The 25,462-nt window shown below is 51.6% G+C and overlaps 1 protein-coding gene across 1 annotated transcript; it reads right to left on the bottom strand.

Moving 5' to 3' along the window:
• Positions 1-578: 578 nt before the first annotated feature.
• BARX1 (BARX homeobox 1) lies at positions 579-3,563 on the bottom strand. Its single transcript, XM_060013527.1, has 4 exons — positions 3,341-3,563; positions 1,311-1,602; positions 1,144-1,228; positions 579-743 (listed from the first exon to the last, which is right to left on the bottom strand). Exons 1-4 carry the CDS (start codon positions 3,561-3,563, stop codon positions 579-581), a joined length of 765 nt encoding a protein of 254 aa, XP_059869510.1.
• Between the last annotated feature and the right edge of the window lie 21,899 nt (positions 3,564-25,462).

Below are 25,462 nucleotides of genomic sequence, written 5' to 3'. Positions count from 1 at the left end.
ACACTGCGCGTGTCCCTCTTACCTCGCCGCGTCCCCCCTGCCAACGTCGCGGATTCAGAAACCGCCCCCCCATCAAGTCCCGCTGTGTCATAAAATATTTTATTGGAAAAAAATCACCGTCTTCGTAAGAGAGGGGTAGGGGCCCCAGAGATGTCGGGTTGTCCGGGCGCCATCTCGGGCCGTGGTGGCCTGCGCCGGGCCGCGGGGTCCCCAGACGCGCGGAAGCGGGTGTGTGCCTGGAGGCGTCCGGGCCCGGGGGGGCGGCCCGAGGCGACTGGGGGGTGCAGGATAGGATCGGGGCGTGAATGCTCCTGGAGCGCCTGGCTACGGCGAGCTCCGAGAGGAGGCGACCTTCCGCCGCGCTGGACGTGTTTCCAGGCTAGGGCCCGCGAGCGCACGGGTTTGGCTTCAGGGTCTGTCCTTCCTTGTTTGGCCCCTAAATGTCCGCATTCAAGGTGGTAATAAAAAGTTTAGAAAGCAAACGGCGTGGACGCAGAAGGGCCGACTCGCGGCTTCCGGCGGGTTATGGGGGCCGCGGACTGCGCTGGGGTTCCCTGGGCCCGAACCCTCTGCCGCGCTCAGTCCTCGTGGCTCCGGTCGCCGGCCTCGCCCGGCGCCTCCGCCGGCTTCTCCGCTTCCTTGGCGCGCTCCTGCTCCGTGAGCTGTTCGCTCGTGGGGATGGAGTTCTTCTTGGGCCTCCCCTTGGGCTTGGTGGGAGACTCCAGGCCGCCGCCCTGCAGCACCTGCGCGGGAGACGGGCGGCACCGCGTTGAGCTGGGACTGGGCCGGGGACCCCCGCGCCCTGTGTCCAGGCAGGGCCTGAAGAGCCCAACGAGGCCATTCGAGGCCGCGCCTAGCCCCCGGGAAATGGCGGCCATTTGTCTGAGCGCTGCTAGGGAAAAGCAACCAGAGGGTCCGGCAGAGGGGTTCAAGTCTTCCAGGAATCCTGAGGGTTCAGGGAGCGCGAAAGGAGCTGAGCTAGGGCACCCAGTGGGACAGAGAGCAGAGAGGGTCCCTCTGGGCACCAGGCACCGAGGGAATCGGGAGGGTTGGGCATAAGTCTCCATGGTGGAGCACCTCTTGAAGAAGGCTACAGGGGCACGGCCGCAAATAGAGGGCGCAGAATGCCACAAAAACACTCACTATTTTCTTCCACTTCATCCTTCGATTCTGGTACCACGTCTTCACCTGCAACTGGCTCAGACCCAGGGACTCGGCGAGATCTATTCTGGAAAGAGCGGGGTGCACCCTCAGCAGGGCAAGCAGCCCCCCTCCCCCTACCCGCTGGGCTTAGCCTGGCCCCGCGCTACCTGTCGGGCGTGGAGAGGTACTTCTGCTTCTCGAAGCGTTTCTCTAGGCCCATCAGCTGCAGCTCGGTGAACACGGTGCGGCTCCGACGCCCCTTCTTGGCCTTGGTGCCCGGCTCCCCGGCGCCAGGCGCCTCCAGCTTCCCGCGGAGCTGCAGCTCGAGCGGCAGGTGCGGCGCGCCGGCAGCGCCGGGCAGCCCAGGCCCCGCAGCAAGCAGCGCCGAGCCCAACCCGGAGCAGCCAAGCGGCGCCAGCGGGAACTTAAACACCGCTGCCTGCTCGGCCTTCAGCACGGCTGCGGGGAGAGAGTGGGGAGCCGGGTGAGCTCGGGCCTTGCTCCTCCTCCTGTAGATCCTCGCACCATGCGCCCTAGCCGAGAGCTCTCTCTCAGCCGGTGACCCCAACACAAAACCTTCGCGCTGGCCGGGAAGTGAGAGATTTGCGCCAGGCACCTAGGCTGGACCTCCTCGACGCCAGGGTCCCCAGAGTCTGGGAAGGGGACCTCCCCCACCCGGGCTCTGCCTGGCATTCTCCAGGCCCCAGCTGCTCTGAGATTTCAGGATTCTCAATGAACAAGGTCGAAGCTCCCAAACACATAGAGTATGTGTCACGGAAAAGGGAAACCAAGAAAAAACGGCACAGAGTTAGGAAGATAAGCATTTGCCCCAACTAAATAGGCTTTGCTGCATTCGGGGGTGTGGGGAAGAGTTTCAGTGGAGGAAGTACATCTGCTCTTCTGTGCAGGGCAAAACAGCCAATTCTGAGGGGCAGACAGCGGGTTGTCAGCAGGGGTGAAGTTGGGCGCTTCCCGGAAATTCCAAAGCACCCCAAGAAATGGGAAATTTGTTCTTCCTGTTTTCTCCGTTTAGACTCTTCCCCACGAAGACGTTTCAGTTTTCATTAGTCCTAAACGATTTTTTTTTTGCCCGCTTCAAACGAATTATTAACAGTGCAGCTGGAGGCAAAAGGCAGCAGAGATTGGACTCAAAACGAACAAACTGGCCCTGCGGCCCCCCAGGCAGGCGGAACACTGGCTGGAGGTTCACTGCATGTGGAGGAAGTCGGCTCCCTGGGCTGAGGTCACGCTAGAACGTAGGAGGGCTCCCTGCCCAGATAGGCATCTCACTACCAGTGAGTGCTCTAGCCCCGATGGAATCGGGAAGGGCCCAGGCAAGATGTGCGGGTGAGTATGAGGAGAGAGCCCAGAGGGGAGAAAGGATCCTTGGGGGAAGGTGAGAAAGGAAGGGCAGACCCACCCCACTGAGAGAGGCCGGTCGGAGAGAGACGGGGAAAGGCCAGAAGAAGGGGTGCAGTGGAGAGGGCACAGAAGGTCAAGACAGGGCCCCGACAAGGAAAGAAGAGAACCGAAAGGGACAGAAAAAGCCTGAGTTGCTGGTTCAAGCTCTGCCAAGGTGCAGCCGACCTGGAGCAGAAGGGCCATTCGGGCAGCAGCTCACAAACAAGCCTCTTGTCCCCAGGCAAGGCCCAAGGGGCTCTGTGCTACAGCACAGGTCGGTTCGTCGCCAGCCTGAGACCCCGGGGCTCTGGGAGGCTCCGGGCTGGCTCGGGCCAGCGTCAGCCCCCAGTATAGCACTCGGAGACACGGGTCTCTTTCCCAAAGGTCCGGCTTTCCCGGCTTGGGCAGCCGCGGCCACTCCCAGCCAGCTCTCTGTGGGAAGGCCCAGGCGCCCGCGGCCTGAGGTCGCTTTGACCCGAAGTCTGACATTAGTAGTCTGGTCCAGCGCCCACGATGGGGATGCGGGCTCGGGTCCCCGGGCCTGGACTCCTCGGGGCTGGAAACCGCAGGGTCGCAGCGAAGAAGAGAGCGAATGCCCTCCCGGCAGGCCTGGCCCACGGGCACGAGGCCTGGCTTCTGCGCGGCCCAGCGCCTGCCCCCTTTGCTTCCCCGCCGGGAGCGCGCAGAGGGAACGGTCGGGGGCCTGCGTTCCCGGAGCTGCGTCCGAGAGACGCCGCGGCTCGCTTCCTCCCGCCGAGCCCGGCCAGCGCCCCGCGGCCCCAGGCCCCGCACGTACCCAGGTGGCTGTGGAAGGGCCGCGCCGCCAGCAGAGCCTGCACGCCGAACTTGAGCAGCTCGCCCGCGGCGGCGGCGGCAGAGGCAGGAGCGGCGCCCTTGGGCCCCGGAGGCTCAGTGAGGATTTCCTCGATCATGAAGCTGCGGTAGCGGTGCGGCCGGTGGTCGGCGCAGCCCTCGGGCGGGCCGAAGCGCACTGCGCCCGGCTCCCCCGGCCGCTGCATCGCGGCGCCCCGGGGCTTGGCGGCGGCAGCGGCTGGGGCGCGGGGCCCGCGCGGGGGTCTAGGCCGGCCCGCAGATCCGGGCGGCGCGCGGGCGCCGGTTCATGCCCCCTCCCCCGCCGGCCGGCCGGGCGGAGGCACAGGGCGCGGGCGGGGCGCGCGGGGCTCGGCCGGTCGGACCCGGGACTGCGCCCCCGCCCCACTCTGCCGCGCCTCTAGCCCCGCCGGCCCCGCGTCACCGCCCCGCCCCGCCCGGCCGCCCCGCCTCGCGTCGCCGCCCCCCACCCCCCAGGCCGAGCCCGAGGGAGGGCCAGAGATGGGAGGGTGGCAGGAGGGAGGGGGCCGGGAGAGGGGCCGACCGTCCCAGACAGAGGGAGACCCAGCGGAGCGCACGCCCAAGAAGGATCGAGCCGGAGAGCTCGGGAGACAAGACCCCCGGGGATGGGAGCTGAGGGATCGAGAGAGAGGTGAGAGAGGGTCTACAGCGAGACAGCGAGGGCCACACAAGATGCGAGACAGTGACGTGTGGATGCCAGGGACACCGAGACGTGCGCAGAGAGCAACCGACAGAGGCGCGGGAGTCAGCGGGCCCTGACGTGCCGGAGAGCACAGAGGCAAGCAGGACAGAAAGAGGGGGCAGTTAAGAAAGAGATGGGACAGCTATCAAGGCGAGCGGCCTGGGCGGGGTTTAGGGAGCCCCGGAAAGATCAGGAGGAGGAGAGGCAGAGACCCCGAAGCTCGGCTGGAAAGGGGGTGGCGGTGCTCAGCCTCCGTGCCAGGACGCATGGCTGCCTGCCCGGGCGGGAGTGCAGCAGTGGGCCGGGTGCAACTCGCAGGGTAGTAGCTTCACCTGTGCCTCAGTTTACCAGGTACCGCCTCATTTCTCCTGAACTGCCCTGAGAGGCAAATTTCTCCAGCCAGAATTTGCTTGTATTACCAAGTGGTATGTGGACACATCTACACAACCCTAGACGCTGTGGAGTGGGTTGTGTTCCCCTAGTTCTAGCAAGAGATGGATGCCAGGACAAGGAAAGCCTGCAGCTTTGCCTTTTCGCAGTTTTGGAGCAACAGAGAAAACCAGTACTGGGTGGAGCTGGGTGAGAAGCCACAGGGTGCCCTGGGAGTCTGGGGATAAACTCTGGTGTGACCAGCCTCCTCTCTGAACTGTAAAGTCCCCAGTGTGACTGAGGAAGGCCAGAGGCTTTGCTAGCTCCTCTCTTCATCATTGGGGGAATATAAGTCCAAGTCGTGGGGTGAACAATCCCAAAGCTCAACTCTCCGCTGAGTTTATCTCTTTGGCGATGCCACTTGAGGCAAGCCACGGCCCCATTCTGGACCTCAATCTCCTCACCTGTCCCTGAGAAGATGCTGACACTCGGCTCCAGGGAGGCTGTGAGGACTTCGTGCGGGGGGAGGGGGGGGTGGGTGGGGTAGGGGCTGTTCCCATGGGCTCCACAGGGTCTGTTAGAGAGGAGTATATAGTTTGTCCAGGCAAGGAGGGTGGGGTGTCAGTGGAGATGGATGGGTGTCCCCAGGAGACTGGGGAGGGTGCCTGCCCCTCTCCTCCTGCCCATCGGGAGTCCCTCAACTGGGGTCCTCGGCCACTTCTCCTTCTCATGTGAGCTCTGCCTTGGGCCTCAGTGGTCACCTCTGAAAAATAGGATCTACCACACCCATGGCCCTGCCCCAAGATGGTGCATCTTCTGTAGCTCCAGCTGCTAGTGGTGAGACCCTGGCACCTGCCCCAGACCCTGTGTGGACTGGGAGATGCCCAAGACTCATTGTCCATAGGGACAAAGAGAATGTCTTACCAGAGTCTCTGAAAGCCCAGCTGCCTCTCCCCCTAGAGGCTGAGTGACTTCAGCCAGGGCTGCACCTTTCTGAACCTCCTGGCCATCATCAGAACTGAAAGGTGCTCCATGTGTGGGTGATCTTGTGAGTCACATAGCTTCTCAGAAGGGGACAGTGTGGGACCTACTAAGAGTGATGGTATCCCATACTAGGCAGGCCTCTATCCCAGTAGGAGGTAGACAGACAGGGGTGGTTCTGTGCCACCTCTGTTGGCCCAGCAGCCACCCGGCAAACAGAGAAAAGCCGGTGTCTCCTGGAGCCCTGGGCAGTCCAGCTGGGACCCCTCCCTAGATAGGTGCTTGGGTGTCACCCAGTCCAACCACCCACTTTCTCAGATGGTGAAACTAAGGCCCAGGAAAAAGAAAGTACTGGCCCAGGGACCACAGGGAGCAGGGTTGCTCCCTGTGTATATGGTATGGGGCCCATTTTTCTCTCACCTCCCTCCACCCAGTAGGGCCCACTGGCCATCTCTTTTTTCTTCTCCTCCTCCCTTCCACATCTTCCCGAGGGCATAGCCTAGTCTGCTGTGAGGGTTAGGCCTAGCCACCCCCACTCCATCCCTTCACCTCCTATTTGGGCCCCTGACTGAAGCCACCTGGTTTTGAACCATCTCTGCTCCACACAATTGCCTCCCTGAAGGTCTGAGGTCCTCCAGGTGGGAGCTCAGGACCCAGATCAGAGGACTTGGGAACCACATCGATCAGCTCTCACCAAATCCATTTTGCCCCCGGTCCTGGGTCAGGTTTAGGGGTAGGAGGTTATTTTCAGTATTGAGGCCTCACCTCTAGATTTTGGGGAGTCAGAAGATCAGTGCTGTCTAGCCCCCACCCTATTTCATGGGTGCTGAGTGGTCAGAGTGCTTCCCCTCAGCTCCTCGGGATAGTTCCAGGTGGCTGCGGCTGAGGGCTGAGCAGTGGCATCCGCTGGGAATGAGGCCCCAGGGCCCTTTTGGGGAATGTCCTGGAGCATTGGAGGTCCGAAGGGCTAAGAGAGCCAGGTCCGCCCAGTCACCCCTCAAGGCCCTCCCCTTGGTGGGTAGGCCTCTGATCTACCCCCTCCCGGTCTGTCTGTGCACCGCGTGATCCCAGAGAGAACTACAGATAAACCCCTTTTAGGCGAAAAAATGTTCAAAACAGCAGCAGGGCCTCCTCTGCTCGGGAATTGCAGCATTGTTGGCTGGGAAAGGATTCCCAGAGAGAGGGGTCCCTCCTCCCTGCGGGAACAGAGGCCCAAAGAAGGAAAGCCCCCCCGCACCCCGGGCGACGGGGCCTCGGGGCCTCTCCCGAGGTCCCAGCCCTGCAATCCCCACCCCAGGGGCGCAGCCGCCGTGCCCAACTCCTGGGGCCCAGCCCGGGCCTCCAGCCGCCGTTGCCGCCGCGAAAATCCCGGAAACCGTCCGCTCTCGGCGGGCGCAGTGGAAAAGGTGACCTCAGCGCCCGCGGCCAGCCGCCCTCACCGGCGGCCAGGCGGCGAGGGGCTTTGGGCGGTAGGGGGGTCTCGGCGCCGCCCGGACGCCGGGTGAGGCCCCCTCCCCACCGCTGCTCTGCTCCTCAGACCCCACAGCCTCGTTGGAGGGGCAACGCGAGGGAGAGAGTTACCTCCCTCCTTAATAGAACCCTCTCAGGCCAGGCATGCCAGGTTCCAGAACTTCTCCTCCTCCACCTAAGCCCTCCTCCTCCCCTAGCGCTTCCCGGGTCGGTTTCTGGAGCCGATTGGGCGAAGGGATCCCCGAACCACTGTACAGATGGGGAAGCTGAGTCCGAATGTTGGCAGGCCTGGGCAAGGTTGGTGGCCAAGGTCTGGGTGCTTCTGCATTACCTGGAGTGTTCTGGGCCCAGCTCCCCCTCCAGCACCCACCCAACCCCGGCCCTTTTTCGTTCGTCCTCCCTCCCAGTTGTCGCGGGTTTTTATCCTACTTGGCAAAGCAGAGGTGGGGATGGGAACCAAGGGGCGCTTTCTTTTGGATCGGTCAGCTCACCGTCTAGAAGCTGCCAACGGGCAGTCCTACACCTCCCCCCACCCCCAACTGACAGACCGGGAAACCGAGCCCGGAGGAGCTTCGCTGTCTCTGCCCCCGCACCCCACGCCCTGTGCCGGGCCTCCTCTATGAGGACGCGCACGGTCAGTGCCCGGAGCGAAGGTCATCCTCCACTCGCTTCTTTCTGTAAACTGTCGCTTCCGATTGTCCCCGGCCCAGGGCAGGCTGACGCTGGAGGCGGTGGCTATCAGGCGGGCGCTCCGGCTCGGTCTCCGTGGGCAATGCCAGAAGGAAGCCACCTGCACTCGGCCGGGAACGCATCGTTCGGTCTGAGGCCCATGCCCGTTCTTGCGCCTAGTGTCTGAATCCAAGACTGCCGACATCTGTCTTGCCTTCAAAACAGAAAATCTCGAGGTTATAAAATTACTCCGTCTCCACGCTCGCAAGTCACATCTCCCGGTGACCGCACAATCACTTTCTCGCTGGCGAAATGGGTCTCTAATGACGCCTTCCTTTATGAACATTTCAAAGTCATGTGTGGACTTTTCGTTTTGAATCATTTCAAACACCTGTGAGCTCGGGGCTCAAAGCGCGTTTTGGGACAGCACCTTGAGACACATTCCTCTCTCTCCCTTTCAAATTCTCCCTCTTCAAGTAATTTACAAATTTGTTCCTTTGGAAATAGTTACTTTATTTTTGTTTTGTAGCTAATTTTTAATGTGTGCTTTTCTTTAGAAGTGTGAGTTTTAAAAGATAGATCCATAGGTAGGTAGTAATTGCCTTGACGTAGCTAAGACCCGGTTTTTGATGCCCCCAGAAACCCAGAGCGATCCTGCTGGTCACAGCGCAGACCCCGGGCCATTCTGCACCACACCCCTCCCCCCACTCCCAGGCATTTCAGCCTGGCCCGGGAGGCTCTAGCAGCTACCTTGGTTCCTAGTAGAGTCGTGAGAAATAGCGGCACCCGAGGCCACAACCTGGGCCCGGAAGTAGTGGCCGCGGGTGCCTCGGCTCGCTGGGGCCCCAAGGCTTGCTCAGGAGCTGCTGCGCGCGGATACCGAGGCCGTATGTGGGCAGCCCGGGGAGCTCCTTTGGGCTTCTCCCGGTGGTGGCGGTGGCGTGTGCGGGTCCTTTCAGAACATGCCCTGAGACAAGGGCGCCGTGCTCCGGGGACACGGGTGCCAGGACCAAGAGGCTGGGTCCGACTCCCGCTCGGGCGCCAGTCAGGGACCCCAGTTCAGGCTCCAAGCCCTTCTGGCCTTCGGAGAGAGAGAGGGTCAGTGTTGGCCGCCCCATCCCGGCAGGTGTCCGCTAGCCCGGGTCACTGCCCTCCTGAAGCCGCGGGACTGGCCTCGGCGACACTGCAGAAAAGGAGAGACCCCATGACGGAGACCTGTCCCTCCAGGCAGACTGGTGGGCAAGATTCATGAAAAGGGCTCGAGCTTTGCTTTTCTTTCTTTTTCTTTCCCTTCCTTCTTTGCTCTCCTTTCTCTCTTCCCTCCCTCCATCCGTCTACCCTCTTTCTTCTTTAACTGGCCTTCCTCTGCCTGCTTCTCCGTCTTCTTTTGGGCTTTGGTTCTCTTCTTCCCTGCTGCTTTGCTCTCCCTTTCCCTGTTTCCTTTAGTCAGAAGGACGCCCACGTCCCAGTCTATCTTCCTCCTAATAAGGGGAGGGGCCTTGTACTCACCAAGGGACCTCCAGGTGCTGTTTGCAGAGCCCTCTGAGGCTTATGTGGGCTATGTACCTGGGACACGGTCTCCTCCCAGCCAGGTGGGCAGACTGGGTGGCAAAGCTGGGTGACGCAAAAGGCCCTGGACCTGTCCCCCCAGCCAGGAGAGGGGGGCACATCTTCTCCAGGGTGTCTTCCAACAGCAGGTGTGAGGCCAGATCATATTGCCCCTTTCAAGAGGGAATTCACACTTGCATCTGTCATCCCTAACACAGAAGTCCCTTCTCCCCCTGAGTACTGGGGAGAGGCGGCAAGGGGGGGGGGGCTAAAGGGGACACAGAAAAGGCACAGTCACCTCATTCCTTAGATGCCAGGCCAGGCCCAGCCTCTGATCCCTGGGCTCCAGTCCAGTCCTTCTTCTCCTGCTGGTCTGAGTGAGATAAAGGGTCCGGGAACTTGATGCACATCCACACACACCTGTGCTTCCTGCACCATTTTGCACATGCTCCTCAGTGCCAGGAATGGGCACAGAGGCCCTGCTTGCAAATGCCCAAATGCCATGCAGAGCACACAAGGAACCCATGATGCAAGCCCATTCCCTGTCTAAGCGTCAGTTTCCCAAAATGAAAAAACCAAGAGGGGGTGAATTGGATGAACTTCTTCTTGCCAGTTTTAACAGCCTAGATCAGGGGTTGAAAATGTTTTTCTGTAGGGGGCCAGGTAAGTAAATATTTTAGGCTTTGTGGTCCATATAGCTCGGGCGCAGCACCTCCACTCTGCCCTGCAGCATGAATGCCGCCATAGGTAACACGTAAAGGAACGAATGTGGCTCTGTGCCAGTCATGCTCTATATGCACACTAAAACTTGAATTTCATCTAATCTTCACAAAACATTATGTCACAAATATTATTCTTATCTCTATTTGTTCAACCATTTAAAAATGTGAAAACCATTCTTAGTTCATAGGCCATGCAAAAACAGGCAGTGGGCCATAGTTACCAATTCCTAGTCTAGATTCAATTCTTCTGATTGCACAAATATGTGCACTTCCATATCAGAAGTGTTACCTTATTTTAAAAATTTTTTTCCATGAAAGCACCCATTACTTTTGCAGTATTGGGGCCTTAGAAACACAAATCATCAAGTTCATTTCCTACTCCCATGTCAGAATTCTCAACAGTTTAAAATCTTTCTGTTACTAATATGTTTGGACACTGAGTTGGATGCTTTACAACCATCATCTCATTTAATCCCACAATAGTCTTTAGAGCAGGAATTGTTCACCCCTACTTTCCAGCTCCTTGCATAATCCGGGTAACAGTACACTCACTCTCTTCAGTGGCAGCCCTAACAGACTCTAAAGGCTGATTCCTCTGGAGAACCCCAGCTGCTGAGAGGCCAGTGACCTGGCTGGCAGCCCTAGAAGGTCAAAGGCCATCAAGGGTGTGAGTGCTCCCTCCAGGGCCATCCTTTCCCATCTCCTCTCGATTCCAGCTAAATCCTCTCCAGCTGTTGAAATGTGGGTTGGACAAGGGGGCTGCAGCCTTGACTTTCTGGGAGTTTCCCAAGCCCTGAGACTTTGCAGGCCTTTGCAGCTGCCAAGTGACAAATCCTGCAAGGAATAGGCAAAGGGAAAGAATATGACAGAAAAATAGCTATTATAAATGTGTTACTTGCTAAAAGAATTTCCAGGAAATCTTGCTCATGTGGAGGCTTCACCCCCTTCTTCTGCATCTTCAATGGCTCTTGCGCCCTCTGCTGGTCAGATTGAGTCCTAACCAGTCTCAATTGGACCCACTTTTCCTCTTTAAAAGGAAAAGCAACCCAGCACTTCATCTCCCTTTTATGTACAAGACGCTTGCTGGATGCTGAGGAGGAGTAAAGAGATGTCCTCAGGGAGTGCAGTTTAGCCATGGAGAGAGGTAGACAGATGTGCTCACAAGTGACAACAAGGTGGGCGGGGAGGCGGATGGCTTCCCAGAGCAGGTGACATGGCGTAAGCCCCCTTGAAGGGTGAGGAGCTTCCAGACTCAGACACAGTAAGCTCATGCTTCTGGAGGGTGTTAGTGTTCCACTCAGTGACTGGCAGCATGTGTCGGTTTTTAAATGTTTGGCTACTTTAGCACCAGCCACAGCTGGTCTTCAGAGACACGACAGGCTGGAGCTCCACACTCCACGCTTTCTCCTAAGGTCCATGGGGACGTTTTCTGACCCCTGCTGCTGAGAAGGGGTGTCTCTCAGTCCAGTTACAGGTTCTACTGTGTACCCCCCAACATGAAATAGCCCTAGGAACCATCTGAGGAGCATGTCTTCTGTGGGGGCATGGTCACACCCGCCCCCCACATTATCTCATTTAATCTCACTCTAGGAAGAGGGTATTTTTAGCCTTAATTTACAGGTAAGACAATAGGTGCAGTGGAGCAACTTCATTTGCCCAAGTGGTGAGCTGGTATTTGAACCACAGTGACCTTTTGGCGGGGGGAGTGTGTGTGGGGGTCCTCTACCTTCTGACTTACCCCCATTTTCTCTCCAGCCCTGACTGCTACTAAGGTTTAAACCACGAACACCATCTGCCAAAGGTCACTTCCAGTCAGGTGTCCACAGACACACCGTGCTCACAGCATCCACATCTGGACCCAACATCTCTCGCCTCTCCCCAGGCTGCTGTTCCTGCTCCCTTCGCCCAGGCTGGGTGGTGATCATCAACTGGAACAGCCATCAGTGCGGACACGCCTCACTGACCGCTGGCCAGGGATGTCCCGAGAGGCAGGCCCCATTCCTACCAGAGTGCACACAGCAGGCAGGGCATCCCCATTCAGTGGGCATGGTAGCCAGGTACGGGGCCCCTTCCACAGGCCAACCCTGTGCTGGCCCCAACCCAGGCCACCCCAGCTGTCTACGAGGGCATATGGGCAGATAGAACGAAGGGCGACCACCTGTGATGGCTTTGGGAAGGGCAGGCTGCTGGGAACCTGAGGAGTCAGGGAAGGCTGCGGCAGGGGCAGCTGAGTAGGTATCTGGCTGTGGCAGGCAGGTATAAGGAGGCAGAGGAGCACATTTGCCGGGGCTGGAAAGCCCTCCCAAGTGCTGAGCTTGGAGTGGGGGTTGAGCCCTTCTGGGATGTCTGGGCAGTCACCCACTTTGAGGCTGAAAGGCTTGTTTCAGAAACAAGTTTATTCCCGAATGGTTTTGCATTTGATGGTGCTGCAGCAGCTTGTTCTCACCAGGGAGCTACACTTATAGACCATCCTGGTGCCTAGGGACAGCCTGCAGACCTGGAGCAGGTCTGGGGACCTCTATTGTGACCCCATAACCAGAACTGCCATTTACAGGCTACGTAACTCCTGGGGGTATCATCGACTGAGCTGGGACTGACACTTCGTGGTTGTGCACTGCACAACCCCCCACCCCCACCAACTGTGTCCAGGAGTCCTGCCAATTATTTGTTTCCTTCTCTTTTCATAGAACCGAATGGGGTTGAAGAGACTTGTCGGTAAGTTCTATCACGTTCTGTATGCCCCTTTCCCAGATGATAAGCTACATGTTGAGGCCACAGAAGAAAACATATCCTATCTGCATACTTCATGTTAAAAATATACCTTAATTTAGAAATCTACTGTCTAGCTGTTTTATGTTTCTGTTACAGATTAGAGCAAAATTTCTCGAAGTTTTGAGTAAGGGACATAAGGCAGGCCAAATTCTAAGATTGCCCCCTCGTGTATGTACACACCCTATATAAACCCTCCCCTTGAATGTGTGATAGACTGTCATTGCCCTGATTGTGTTACCTTATATGGCAAAAGAGTTTTTGCTAATGTGATTAAGGTCCCTAACTGGTTGGTATTGAACTGATCAAAAGGAAGATTATCCTGGACCTGACCTAACTAGATGGCTCCTTTTAGACCTCCCTGAGGTGTGAGCAGTTCTCCTGCAGGCCTTGAAGACAGCTGCCACATTGTGAGGGGGCCTACAGAGGAGCCATGGGGCCAGGACCCCAGAGTGGCCTCAAGGATTTGAGAGCAAGGAAATAGATTCTGCCAACAGCCACAGTGAGCTTCAAAGTGGACCCATCCTCAGCTGGGCCTCCAGATGAGACCACATCCCTGATTGCCACTTTGTGAGGCCCCGAGAAGAAGACCCAGCTAAGCCCAGCCTGGACTCCTGACCCACAGATACCCTGAGATAACATGTGCATTGTTTTAAGCAACTGCGTTTGCAGTAACTTGTTATGCAGCTGTAGAAACCAATCCAGTAAGCGAGTTGTGCATGGGCCAAACCTGACTTCTGCCTCAGGAGAGAGAATACATGAGGACAGGACACCACTTTTGGGACCTTTGGCCTTTACTGTGATGCAGGGGCAAAGTTGGGAGTCCCACACCTGCCAAGGGACCACGATGTGCCTCTGTCCTCACATGCCTGCTGACCCCCAAGGAAGCCCCTTTGGCAGGCAACTGGCCACAGTGTGGGCAGGATCTACATGATGCTTCCTCACCTGGGGTGAAGAAAAAGGGAGATCATTCTGCTCGCCAGTGTCCTGGTGTCCTGCAACTACCCACTCACTGTGATTAAGAGTGAATCCAAGGAAGACTCCACCCAGAGAGGGAAAGTTGCCCCTAAACCTCCCTGATGCTGCAGAGCTGGCCAGCGGTGCACATAGACCCAGGGGAAGGGGAGAGCGAAGTGGGGGAAGGTGTGTGTCTAGTTCCTCTTTCTCCCATCCCCTGGGCTCTGGGAAGCAAGAAGAGGTAGCACATGGAATTCGACCCCATTCTCAGACCGCTGATCTGGTGCACTGGGGCACCACCCCCCAATTTGGAGTTTGCTCTGCGGCCAGGTCTCAGTCCCTGCCCCACCCAGCCCCACTCTCATAGTAAATGCATTGCCCGCGGGAGGCCTCCCCTCCCACCCAGTGACTTCAGTCACGGGTTCTAGCCTCTGCCTGTGGCCTGTGAGACCAGACCTTCCTACTGGCCAAGCCCTGGTCAGTGTAGTTTTGATACACCGCTGAATCCTGTTCTAGTCCTCTGTGTCCTTTTCTCATTCCCCCTAAGTTAGAAGAAAGCAGGTCTGTATGTGGGCAAGTGGCAGAGCTGGTTAATTTCTAGCAGGTGAATTGCACAGACTGTGAACAATTGCAATGAATACAGCACTAATAATACTGTATCACATAGTGGGAAAGTTCCTCCCTTTCCTTTTCTCTTCCTCTTTCTGATTTTAAGTCCCAAGTCTCACCTTGCTGCTGGTATGGCTTCACTGGGCTCACAGACTCTGGCCACTGTCCTTTCAGTGGATGAGTCCAGCCTCAGCTCTGCAGCAACAGGCAGGCAGCAGTGTCAGGATGTGCAGGGACAGTGGTATGTTGTAATTGGATTCATGTTTACAGTTAACTACTTTTCAGTTTTCCTAAGTGATGCTGGGTGGTTGTTTTGTTTTTGTTTTTAGAATCTAAGTAAATGTTAAATACATTGAGTTAGTGAGAGGAACGTCATTTAAAGGGGAAAAAATCAGATAAATAGTAGCACAAGTGATTCATGAGGAAATGACATGATCATGGAGGTGGTGTGAGCGGGGCAGCATAGATCTGGGTTCGAATTTCGCTCAGTGATCTGGGGCACGAGCCTTCTTTGTGCTTCAGTTTCTTTCACTGAGAAAGGAGCATAACATTGTGAAGACCAGTTATGGGCATATTCACAAAGCCCACAGCTGGCCCTGGCATGCTGCACGTGCTAGGTGAGTGTTTGTTAAATAGAATTGACAGAGTTTAGAAACTGGAGTTTAGGAAGCCTGCACAGTGAGTCCTCCCAGGAGGGCACTCTGCACCCTTCCAGATGCTGCTCATGGCCATTCCTGCATGGACTTTCTGACCCCAGTCTGAGTGGGGCTGCCCCAGCGCTGACACCTGCAGCCCCAGATTTCCTCTACCACTTGCTTCTCTTATCTCCCGGACGTGACCATTATAGCTCCCGGCAGGAGGAAGTGACTGGCAGCTGCGGGGTCTGGAAGGGGGCCTGGCCCAGTCAATGAACGTGAATGAATGCAGTGAATGAATGAAGTATGAGGAAGGTTCTGACTGCCCTGCGGCCATGAAGCTATCTGGATGCTGTGTGTGCTTGCCGCAGAAAGAGCCCTGAGCCTTCAGGCGGGAAGTGCCAGCCTCCAGCAGAGTTTCACCCAAATCTATCCTAGATGAACATGACCCCTTGGCAGGTGCACTGCAACAAGGTGGAGACAGTGGCTCCTGAACCATGTGTCAAAGAGACGTGCCCTACTGTCAGGGCCCAACTCAACATCTGCATGGTTCCCCGACAGGCACCAAAGTGAACTGGGCCTGCTGGGCAGCAGCCAGATGAGCAACGGCCCCCCGGAGCACCTGAGGTGGGTGCTGCTGACAGTGGGGTGGGGGTGGGGGTGTGAGGTGTGCAAGCTGGGTTGGGGTGAGGAGTGGTTGTTCTTGAAAGTTGACAGCACCGGAAAGCGAGGCAAGCCATCTCCAGGGCTTGGAGACGACAAGCCTAGTCCACTTTCCAAGTCCCGCTGACCTCCCAGCGTGGGGCTGGAGCTCCTGACGCCAGGACACACTCGAGTTGGGCCAAGACTTTGTCCCAGTTAGACATTCCAGCAAAGCAGAGTCACACCCAAATATCCTTCCTAAGGCCTTTGTCACTGGGGTGATGTTGGTTCCTGTAGAGCTCCAACATCTGGTAGGATGGAGGGGTTGGGAGGGCCTGGGATGCCACCTCTGTCCCAACACCCAGGGACTGCTCACCCCCTTCCCAGTGTCCAGCTAAATCCCTTCCTTATAGGCTTCACCCAACCCTGCATTTGTCACAGGGAGTCCATTCACTCATCCCGCCTGCTGAAGGATAAGGCAACAGGGCCAGGACCTCTCCACGTTGCTGCACACCCCCAGCCTGGCCGCCCTGTTTCCTCAGGGGCCCCTTCAATCTCAAGGGCCAGAATCCCTTGTAAATGCTGTGCAGTCCAGCGAACTGTGCCCCATGTCACTGGTGAGGAGGCTCAGTTATATCAATACTGTCACTTCACCCCTCAGGGACTCAGTTTCCCATCATAACATAAAAATCAGACCAGCTTCCTCATCACAGGTTTTCTCAGCACCTGGCCCAGAGCAGGTGCTGAATGAAGGGGAGCTTCCACTCGCTCCATGCAAGGCTGAGGGGGGGAGGGGCTCACTCCAAGCCACACAGTTGGTGGCAGAATTGGAAGGACATGTATCAGTCATGACAGGTTCTAATAAAAGCCTCCCTGTCCTGGGAGTCTTATGCCCGCTCCTGCTGTGAGTTCATCACTCATTGGTCCATAGAGCAGCTCTGTGTGGGGAGTGCTGGCCACAGGGCAGAGGGGAAGAGGGGATTCTGGAGAGTTTCAAGTTGGTGATTAATTGGTCCAGTTTGGAGGTGTTGTTGGTTACTTTCGCTGACAACTCGGCCAGAGCTGGGACAGTCCTACCACATGCCCAGTAGAGCTGAGATGAGCACGGCAGGCAGCCAAAGCTCAGAGCCTGGGTCCCACCTCTAGGCTGCCCCCTGCTCTATGGCATCCCCAGGCTGTCTCTCCCTTTGTGAGGTATGGTCACAGGGGTGAAAGCAATCTCCAAGCGCCCTCTTAGTCCAACACTCTGTGACAAACCAATTCATGTGTATTTTCATGACCAGTCATATCTCCCTGCCAGTTCTGGCTCCATCCTTCACCAGTTTGAGAGACAAGCATTGAAACCTCTCTGAGCTTTAGTTTTTCCATCTGTCCAGCAGGGACAGTAGCAATCCCACGTTCTGGGATTACCATGAGGATAAAATGAGATAGTACTTTCAAGGTGCTTAGCAGAAGACCAAGAACAGAGTTAGTGCTCACAAAATTGGAAGGATAAGATGCTTCTAAGTGCTCAGAAAATCCTTACTAGTGGTTCCCGTTTGAGTGTCTACTACCATACACCTAAGCCCCTTGCCATTAAGCAGTGTTGTCCCCATCTTTCTGACCAGAAAACTGAGGCTTGAGGTATTATAGAAATTGTGCGAGGAAGCTAGTAAGGGCGCAATCAAGTTTGAATCCTAAACTAGAAAGTCTGTGGCTGCCCGGTCCTGGGTGCGGGAACTTAGTGGCCAGTTGGCAGGGATGAAACCCGTATGTAACAATACCCAGAATAAAAGATGGAGAGTGAAGCCTTGAGAGGACCAGTGAGGAGGTCAGGGTAGGAGACGCTGGAGCTGCGTGTGTGCATTTCAGAGCAACCTTGGAGGCCTGAATGCAAAGACGCATCTGGGTGGTTCTAGGTAAAGATGCTGGCGTGGTTTTCACCCACCCCCGAGGCCCCCTTGCATGTAGGCATCTTCCTGAAGAAGCTCCAGTCAGGGTCCAGAGCTGAGAGCAGGAACTGGGGCCCAGTCTGTAGGATGCCTCCTTCACTGCCTGGAGTCCCTGGCTGCCTTCTGTCAAGTGCCCCCAAGCCCGCAGATCTCTTGCACAGGCCCAGCCTTGGGTTTCAGAACTTGGTGTGAAGCCACGCACCTTCCCAAGATGAGTGAGGAGAGAGGAGATGCAGACACCCCGACTGGATTGATGACTTAAGGTGAATCCTCCTTCCTTCTCTCCAGCCTCAGCTTTCTCCCCTGGTGACTTTGGGCAGTTCCCCATTCCTGGGACAATGAGGGAGCCCTTGGCGAGTGAGTGGCTTCTCAGAGGGTGTGACAGACCAGGGGTGGCCCCAGGATAGCCACGTTGGCATGTGGAAATTCCGAGGAAAGGAAGAAAGGACTGTGGAAGGTGCCCCAGGGCTCTGAGCACAGCCTCCTGTTGTGCTTGCAGAAAGCCCCAGAGGCGCCAGGCCCATGCTGAGCGCAGGTGCGCAAGACCTGCCTGTGTGCATCCCGCACGCCCTCTGCTGGCATCTCCCAGAGCAACAACTCAGCTCCCAGCTTTCTTCAGCCGGCCCTTGGGGTGGGACAGAACTCCCAAGGAAACAGGTATTTATTTATGTATTATGTTTTTTTTTTTTTAATTCCTGCCACAGGCCTCTAAGATCCTTGAGAACAACATTCACCAACCTCACCTCCAACACAGTGCGAAGAACTTTATGTTTTCTAGGGAGATGGGGGAAAGTTCTGATATTTTAAAACACTTAAAGGAGGATTCTAGAACAGGGCCATCACTGCCCGTAGGAGTTTCCTGTGGCTGCCATAAGAAGACACCACAGACTGGCTGGCTTAAAACAACAGAAATCTGTTTTTTCAGTTCTGGAGTTTGGAAGTCCAGAATCAAGGTGTTGGCAGGGCCACGCTCCCTCTGAAAGTTCCAGGGAGGATCCTTCCTCCTCTTTTCCAACTTCTTGTGGCTGCTGACAATCCTTGACTTCTGGCTGCATCACTCCAGTCTTGGCCTCTGTGGTCAAATGGTCTTTTCCTCCCATGTGTCTGTGGGTCTTTTCCTCCCGTGTCTATGTCTCCAAATCTCCCTTGTAAGGCTTCCAGTCTTTGGTTCATGTTGCACCTTAATCCAGCCTGACCTCATCATAACTAATCACACCTATGAAGACCCTATTTCAAAATAAAGTGACATTCACAGGTCCCAGGAGTTAGGACTACAACCTATCTCTTTGGGGAGCACAGTTCTCCCCACAACACTGCCCATATAGCATCTTTAAACAAATTACATAAAGACACCCCTTCCTGAAGGTAGGCATAGCTATAGCAGTCAAGCACAAGCTGGGTTTGAGCCCTTCATTCACCACTGAGCGGGGCACCCTTGTGCAGCGAATAACCTGCACAACTGTAAGCAACAGCCCTGTTCTGGAACCTCTAATTTAAAAGCTTAACATCCATCCAAGTAAAAGGTCCAGACTGAAATATCAACTTCAATCTGGGCCAGAGGTGCTACCAAGCCCAAGGGAGGGGCCTGAGCGGCTGTATCCCAAGGCTGGGGCCGAGGCAGGGTCTGCAGCGGGCAAGGCCATAAGTGATGCATTCTCTGCAGAGAATTTAAGAGCAATAACAAAGCTGACTAAAGTTGGTCTGCTTTTTATTATCACCATGCATCCACTATTTTAAACAATGTCAGTCATGAAACTCTCCTTCCCTGCCCACATTTTCAGCAGTTTCTAAATAACTGCTGCTGATATCATTAAGTCTTCAGAACATATGGAAGCTTCAGGCTAGCACACACGTATTACCTTTTCACCAACACCGTGGTCTGCGTGGAAGTTATTCAGAGAACTGGAAGTTAGGCAGTAGGGTCTGACATACATCTTGAGATTGTGAGGTCTGGGGACCATTGGTGATTGCAGCCCCAGTAGGATTACACACTCCTGAGACCAGTGGTAAAGACAATGCCCATCCTGAAAGCAGGGTGACTGCGAAGACAAAGACAGATCTCAGGCTCCTTCAAATCTGCTGTTCTTCCAGAGCACTGGGAGTTTGGTTTTTTTTTAGTGTTTAATCCTCACAACAATGAAACAGAGAGCCAAGTGTAAGGTGTGACAGTTCTGTATCCTGAATGTGGTGGTGGTTACTACACAGGTGGTAAAATGGTAAAGAACAACGCATGTATACTGACATCAATTTCCTGCTTTTGATTTTGATTAACTATAGTTAGTTAACCTAAGATGTCACTGGGGGTGAGCAGGGTGGGGGGTACACCAGGACCTTTCTCTATTACCTGTGTAACTTACTATGAGTCTATAATAGAATTCAAAATAAAAAGTTAAAACAATAACTGTGGAAAAGAATAATCTCAAAAGCCAAACAAAACAATGAAACACTGCAAATTGCAAGGTATAATAGTTTTATTTGTGAACGCAAATTTATTTTGTACATGAAATATTTTACTTAACTTGAATATCTTTTATGTTTTCATATATATATATATATATATATATATATATATATATACTTATTTGGTTGTGCTGGGTCCTTAGTAGTGGCATGTGAACTCTTAGTTGTGGCATGCATGTGGGATCTAGTTCCCTGACCAGGGATCAAACCTGGGCCCCCTGAATTGGGAGTGCGGAGTCTTAACCACTGTGCCACGAGGGAACTCCCTTAATTTGAATATATTTTAATTGAAATATATTATTCTTTTAAAATTATGCTATTTCGAAAAATCAGAAAGAGAAATTAAGGAAACAATTCCATTTACCACTGCAACAAATAGAATAAAATACCTAGGAATAAAACTACCTAAGGAGGCAAAAGACTTGTACTCAGAAAACTATAAGATACTGATGAAAGAAATCAAGGATGACACAAACAGACAGAGAGATATACCATGTTCTTGGATTGGAAGAATCAATATTGTGAAAATGACTATACTCCCCAAAACAATCTACAGATTCAATGCAATCCCTATCAAATTACTAATGACATTTTTCATAGAATTAGAACAAAAAATTTTGTAATTTGTATGGAAACACAAAACAGCCCAAATAGTCAAAGCAATATTGAGAAAGAAAAACGGAGCTGGAGGAATGAGGCTTCCTGACTTCAGACTATACTACAAAGCTACAGTCATCAAAACAGTATGGTACTGGAAGAAAAACAGAATTATAGATCAATGGAACAGGATAGAAAGTCCAGAGATAAACCCACGCGCATATGGTCAACTAATCTATGACAAAGGAGGCAAAAATATACAATGGAAGAAAGACAGCCTCTTCAATAAGTGGTGCTGGGAAAACTGAACAGCTACAAGTAAAAGAATGAAATTAGACCACTCCTTAATATAAACTCAAAATGGATTAAAGACCTAAATGTAAGGCCAGACACTATAAAACTCCTAGAGGAAAACATAGGCAGAACACCCTTTGACAAAAATTGCAGCAATATCTTTTTGGATCCACCCCCTAGAGTAATGAAAATAAAAACAAAAATAAGCAAATGGGACATGATTAAACTTAAAAGTTTTGTACAGCAAAGGAAATCATAAACAAGACAAAAAGACAACCCTCAGAATGGGAGAAAATATTTGTAAATGAAGCAACTGACAGGGATTAATCTCCAAAATATACAAACAGATCAATATCAAAAAAAATCAAATATCCCAAAATATCAAACATCAAACAACCCAATCAAAAAATGGATGGAAGACCTCATGTGCCAAGAGACACATGAAAAGATGCTCAACATCACTAATTATTGGAGAAATGCAAATCAAATGTACAATGAGGTACCACCTCACACTGGTCAAAACGGCCATCATCAAAAAATCTACAAACAGGGCTTCTCTGGTGGCGCAGTGGTTGAGAGTCTGTCTGCCAATGCAGGGGACACGGGTTTGTGCCCCAGTCTGGGAGGATCCCACATGCCGCGGAGCGGCTGGGCCCATGAGCCATGGCCGCTGAGCCTGTGCATCCGGAGCCTGTGCTCCAGAACGGGAGAGACCACAACAATGAGAGGCCTGCATACCGCAAAAAAAAAAAAAAAAAAAAAAAAATCTACAAACAATAAATGCTGGAGAGGGTGTGGAAAAAGGGAACCCTCCTCATTGTTGGTGGGAATGTAAATTGTTACAGACACTATGCAGAACAGTATGAAGGTTCCTTAAAAAACGAAAAATAGAACTACCATATGACCCAGCAATCCCACTCCTGGACATATATCTAGAGAAAACCATAATTCCAAAAGATACATGCACCCCAGTGTTCATTGCAGCACTATTTACAATAGCCAGGACATGGAAGCAACCTAAATGTCCATAAATAGAAGGATGGATAAAGAAGATGTGGTAAATATATACAATGGAATATTACTCAGCCATAGGAAGGAACGAAATTGTGCCATTTGCAGAGACATGGATGGACCTAGAGTCCGTCATACAGAGTGAAGTAAGTCAGAAACAGAAAAACACCTCCTCATCAGCATTTGTTATCTCTCATCTTTTGGGGGATATTCATTCTAACAGGTGTGAGGTGATATCTCATTGTGGTTTTGATTTACATTTCCCCAATGATCATTGATGTTGAGGATCTTTTCATGTACCTGTTGGTCATCTGTATGTCTTCTTTGGAAGAATGTCTATTCAGATTCTCTGCTCATTTTTTAATCAGATTATTTTAGAGTATTGTTGTTCTTCTTGTTGTTATTGAGTCATATGTGTTCTTTATACATTTTGGATATTAACCCCTTAGCAGACACATGATTCGCAAATATTTTCTCCCATTCATTTTGTTGATGGTTTCCTTTGCTGTGCAGAAGCTTTTTGGTTTGATGTAGTCCCACTAATTTATTTTATACTTTTGTTGCCTTTGCTTTTGGTGTCAAATCCAAAAAATCGTCACCAAGACCAATGTCAAGGAGCTTACTGCTTGTGTTTTCTTCTACGAGTTTTATGGTTTCAGGTCTTACATTCAGTTATTTAATCCATTGAGTTAACTTTGTGTATAGTGTAAGATAGTAGTCCAGTTTCAGTGTTTTGCATGTGGTTGTGCAGTTTTCCAAACACCATTGAAGAGACTGTCCTTTCCCTATAGTATGTTCTTGGTTCTTTTTTCATAAGTTAATTGACCGTATTTGCATAGGTTTACTCCTGGGTTCTCTATTCTGTTCTATGTATCTATGTGTCCGTTTTTAAGCCAATACCATACTATTTTGATCACTATAGCTTTGTAATACAGTTTGAAATGAGGAAGCATTTTGACATCAGCTTTATCTTCTTGGTCTTTTGTAGTTCCTTACAAGTTTTAGGATTGTTAGTTCTATTTCTCTGTAAAACAACATTGGAATTTCCACAGGGATTGCATTGAATCTGTAGATTACTTTGGGTAGCGTGGACATTTAAAAACTATTAATTCTTTCAATCCATGAGCATGTAATATCTTTCCATTTATTTCTGTCTTCTTCAATTTCTTTCATTAATGTCTTTTAGTTTTCAGTATATAGGTCTTTCAAGTCCTTGGTTAAATTTATTACTATGTATTTTATTCTTTTTCATGCAAACTATAAATGGGATTTTTTAAATTTCTCTTTCTGTTAGTTCATTATTAGTGTATAAAAAGCAACAGATTTCTGCATGTAGATTTTGTATCCTGCAACCTTACTAACTTTATTTATTATCTCTAATCATTTTTGGATGGAGTCTTTAGGGTTTACATGTTATCTGCAAATAGTGACAGCTTTATTTCTTCGTTTCCAATTTGGATGCCTTTTATTTAGTTTTCTTGCAGAGTTGCTCTGGCTAGGATCCTATCTGTGTTTTTATATTTAAATGAATTTCTTACAGACAACACATAATTGGGTCTTGTTTTTTTTTTAACATCTTTATTGGAGTATAATTGCTTTACAATGTTCTGTTAGCTTCTGCTATATAACAAAATGAATCAGCTATATGTATACATATATTCTCCCTCTTGCTTCTCCCTCCCATCCGCCCTATGCTACCCTTCTAGTTGGTCACACAGCACCAAGCTGACCTCCCTGTGTGATGCAGCTTCTTCCCACTAAGTATCTATTTTACATTTGGCAGTGTATATATGTCAATGCTAGCCTCTCACTTCATCCCAGCTTACCCTTCCCCCTCCCCGTGTCCTCAAGTCCATTCTCTATGTCTGCATCTTTACTCATGTCCTGGCCCTAGGTTCATCTAACATTTTTTTTTCTTTAGATTCCATATATATGTGTTCGCATTCAGTACTTGTTTTTCTCTTTCTGACTTACTTCACTCTGTATGACAGACTCTAGGTCCATCCAGCTCACTACAAGTAACTCAATTTTCTTTCTTTTTATAACTGAGTAATATTCCATTCTATATATGTGCCACATCTTCTTCATCCATTCATCTGTCGATGGACACTTAGGTTGCTTCCATGTCCTGGCTATTGTAAATAGTGCTGCAATGAACATCATGTACATGACTCTTTTTGAATTATGGTTTTCTCAGGGTATATGCCCCGTAGTGGGATTGCTGGGTCATATGGTAGTTCTATTTTTAGTTTTTAAGGAACCTCCATACTGTTCTCCATAGTGGCTGTATCAAGTTACATTCCCACAAACACTGCAAGAGTGTTCCCTTTTCTCCACACCCTCTCCAGCATTTATAGTTTGTAGTTTTTTGATGATGGCCATTCTGACCAGTGTGAGGTGATACCTCATCGTACTTTTGATTTGCATTTCTCTGATGATTTGTGATGTTGAGCATCCTTTCATGTATTTGTTGGCAATCTGTACATCTTCTTTGGAGAAATGCCTATTTAGGTCTTCTGCCCATTTTTGGATTGGGTTGTTTGTTTTTTTGATATTCAGTTGCATGAGCTGCTTGTATAATTTGGAGATTAATCCTTTGTTAGTTGTTTCGTTTGCAAATATTTTCTCCCATGCTGAGGGTTATCTTTTCGTCTTGTTTATAGTTTCTTTTGCTGTGCAAAAGCTTTTAACTTTCATTAGGTCCCATTTGTTTATTTTTGTTTTTATTTCCATTTCTCTAGGAGGTGGGTCAAAAAGGATCTTGCTGTGATTTATGTCATAGAGTGTTCTGCCTATGTTTTCCTCTAAGAGTTTTATAGTGTCTGCCCTTACATTTAGGTCTTCAATACATTTGGAGTTTATATTGGTGTATGGTGTTAGGGGGTGTTCTAATTTCATTTTTTTACATGTAGCTGTCCAGTTTTCCCAGCACCACTTATTGAAGAGGCTGTCTTTTCTCCATTGTATATTCTTGCCTCCTTCATCAAAGATAAAGTAACCATCTGTGTGTGGGTTTATCCCTGGGCTTTCTACCCTGTTCCATTGATCTATATTTCTATTTTTGTGCCAGTACCATACTGTCCTGATTACTGTAGCTTTGTAGTAAATTCTGAAGTCAGGGAGCCTGATATCTCCACCTCCGTTTTTCTTTCTCAAGATTGCTTTGGCTATTCAGGGTCTTTTCTGTTTCCATACAAATTGTGAAAATTTTTCTTCTAATTCTGTGAAAAATGCCTCTGGTAGTTTGATAGGGATTGCATTGAATCTGTAGATTGCTTTGGGTAGTAGAGTCATTTTCACAATGTTGATTCTCCCAATCCAATAACATGATATATCTCTCCATCTGTTTGTGTCTCTTTGATTTCTTTCTTAAGTGCCTTATAGTTTTCTGCATACAGGTCTTTTGTCTCCTTTAGTAGGATTATTCCAAGGTATTTTATTCTTTTTGTTGCAATGGTAAATGGGAGTGTTTTCTTGATTTCTCTTTCAGATTTTCATCACTAGTGTATAGGAATGCAAGAGATTTCTGTTCATTAATTTTGTATCCTGCTACTTTACCAAATTCACTGATTAGCTCTAGTAGTTTTCTGGTAGCATCTTTAGGATTCTCTATGTATATGTATTCTGGCATCATCTGCAAACAGGGACAGTTTTACTTCGTCTTTTCTCATTTGGATTCCTTTTATTTCTTTTTCTTCTCTGCTGTGGCTAAAACTTCCA

Source organism: Delphinus delphis, chromosome 6 (assembly GCF_949987515.2).
Source record: "Delphinus delphis chromosome 6, mDelDel1.2, whole genome shotgun sequence".
Classification (NCBI taxonomy): Eukaryota; Metazoa; Chordata; class Mammalia; order Artiodactyla; family Delphinidae; genus Delphinus; species Delphinus delphis.
This window is presented reverse-complemented; position numbering and strand designations above follow the sequence as displayed.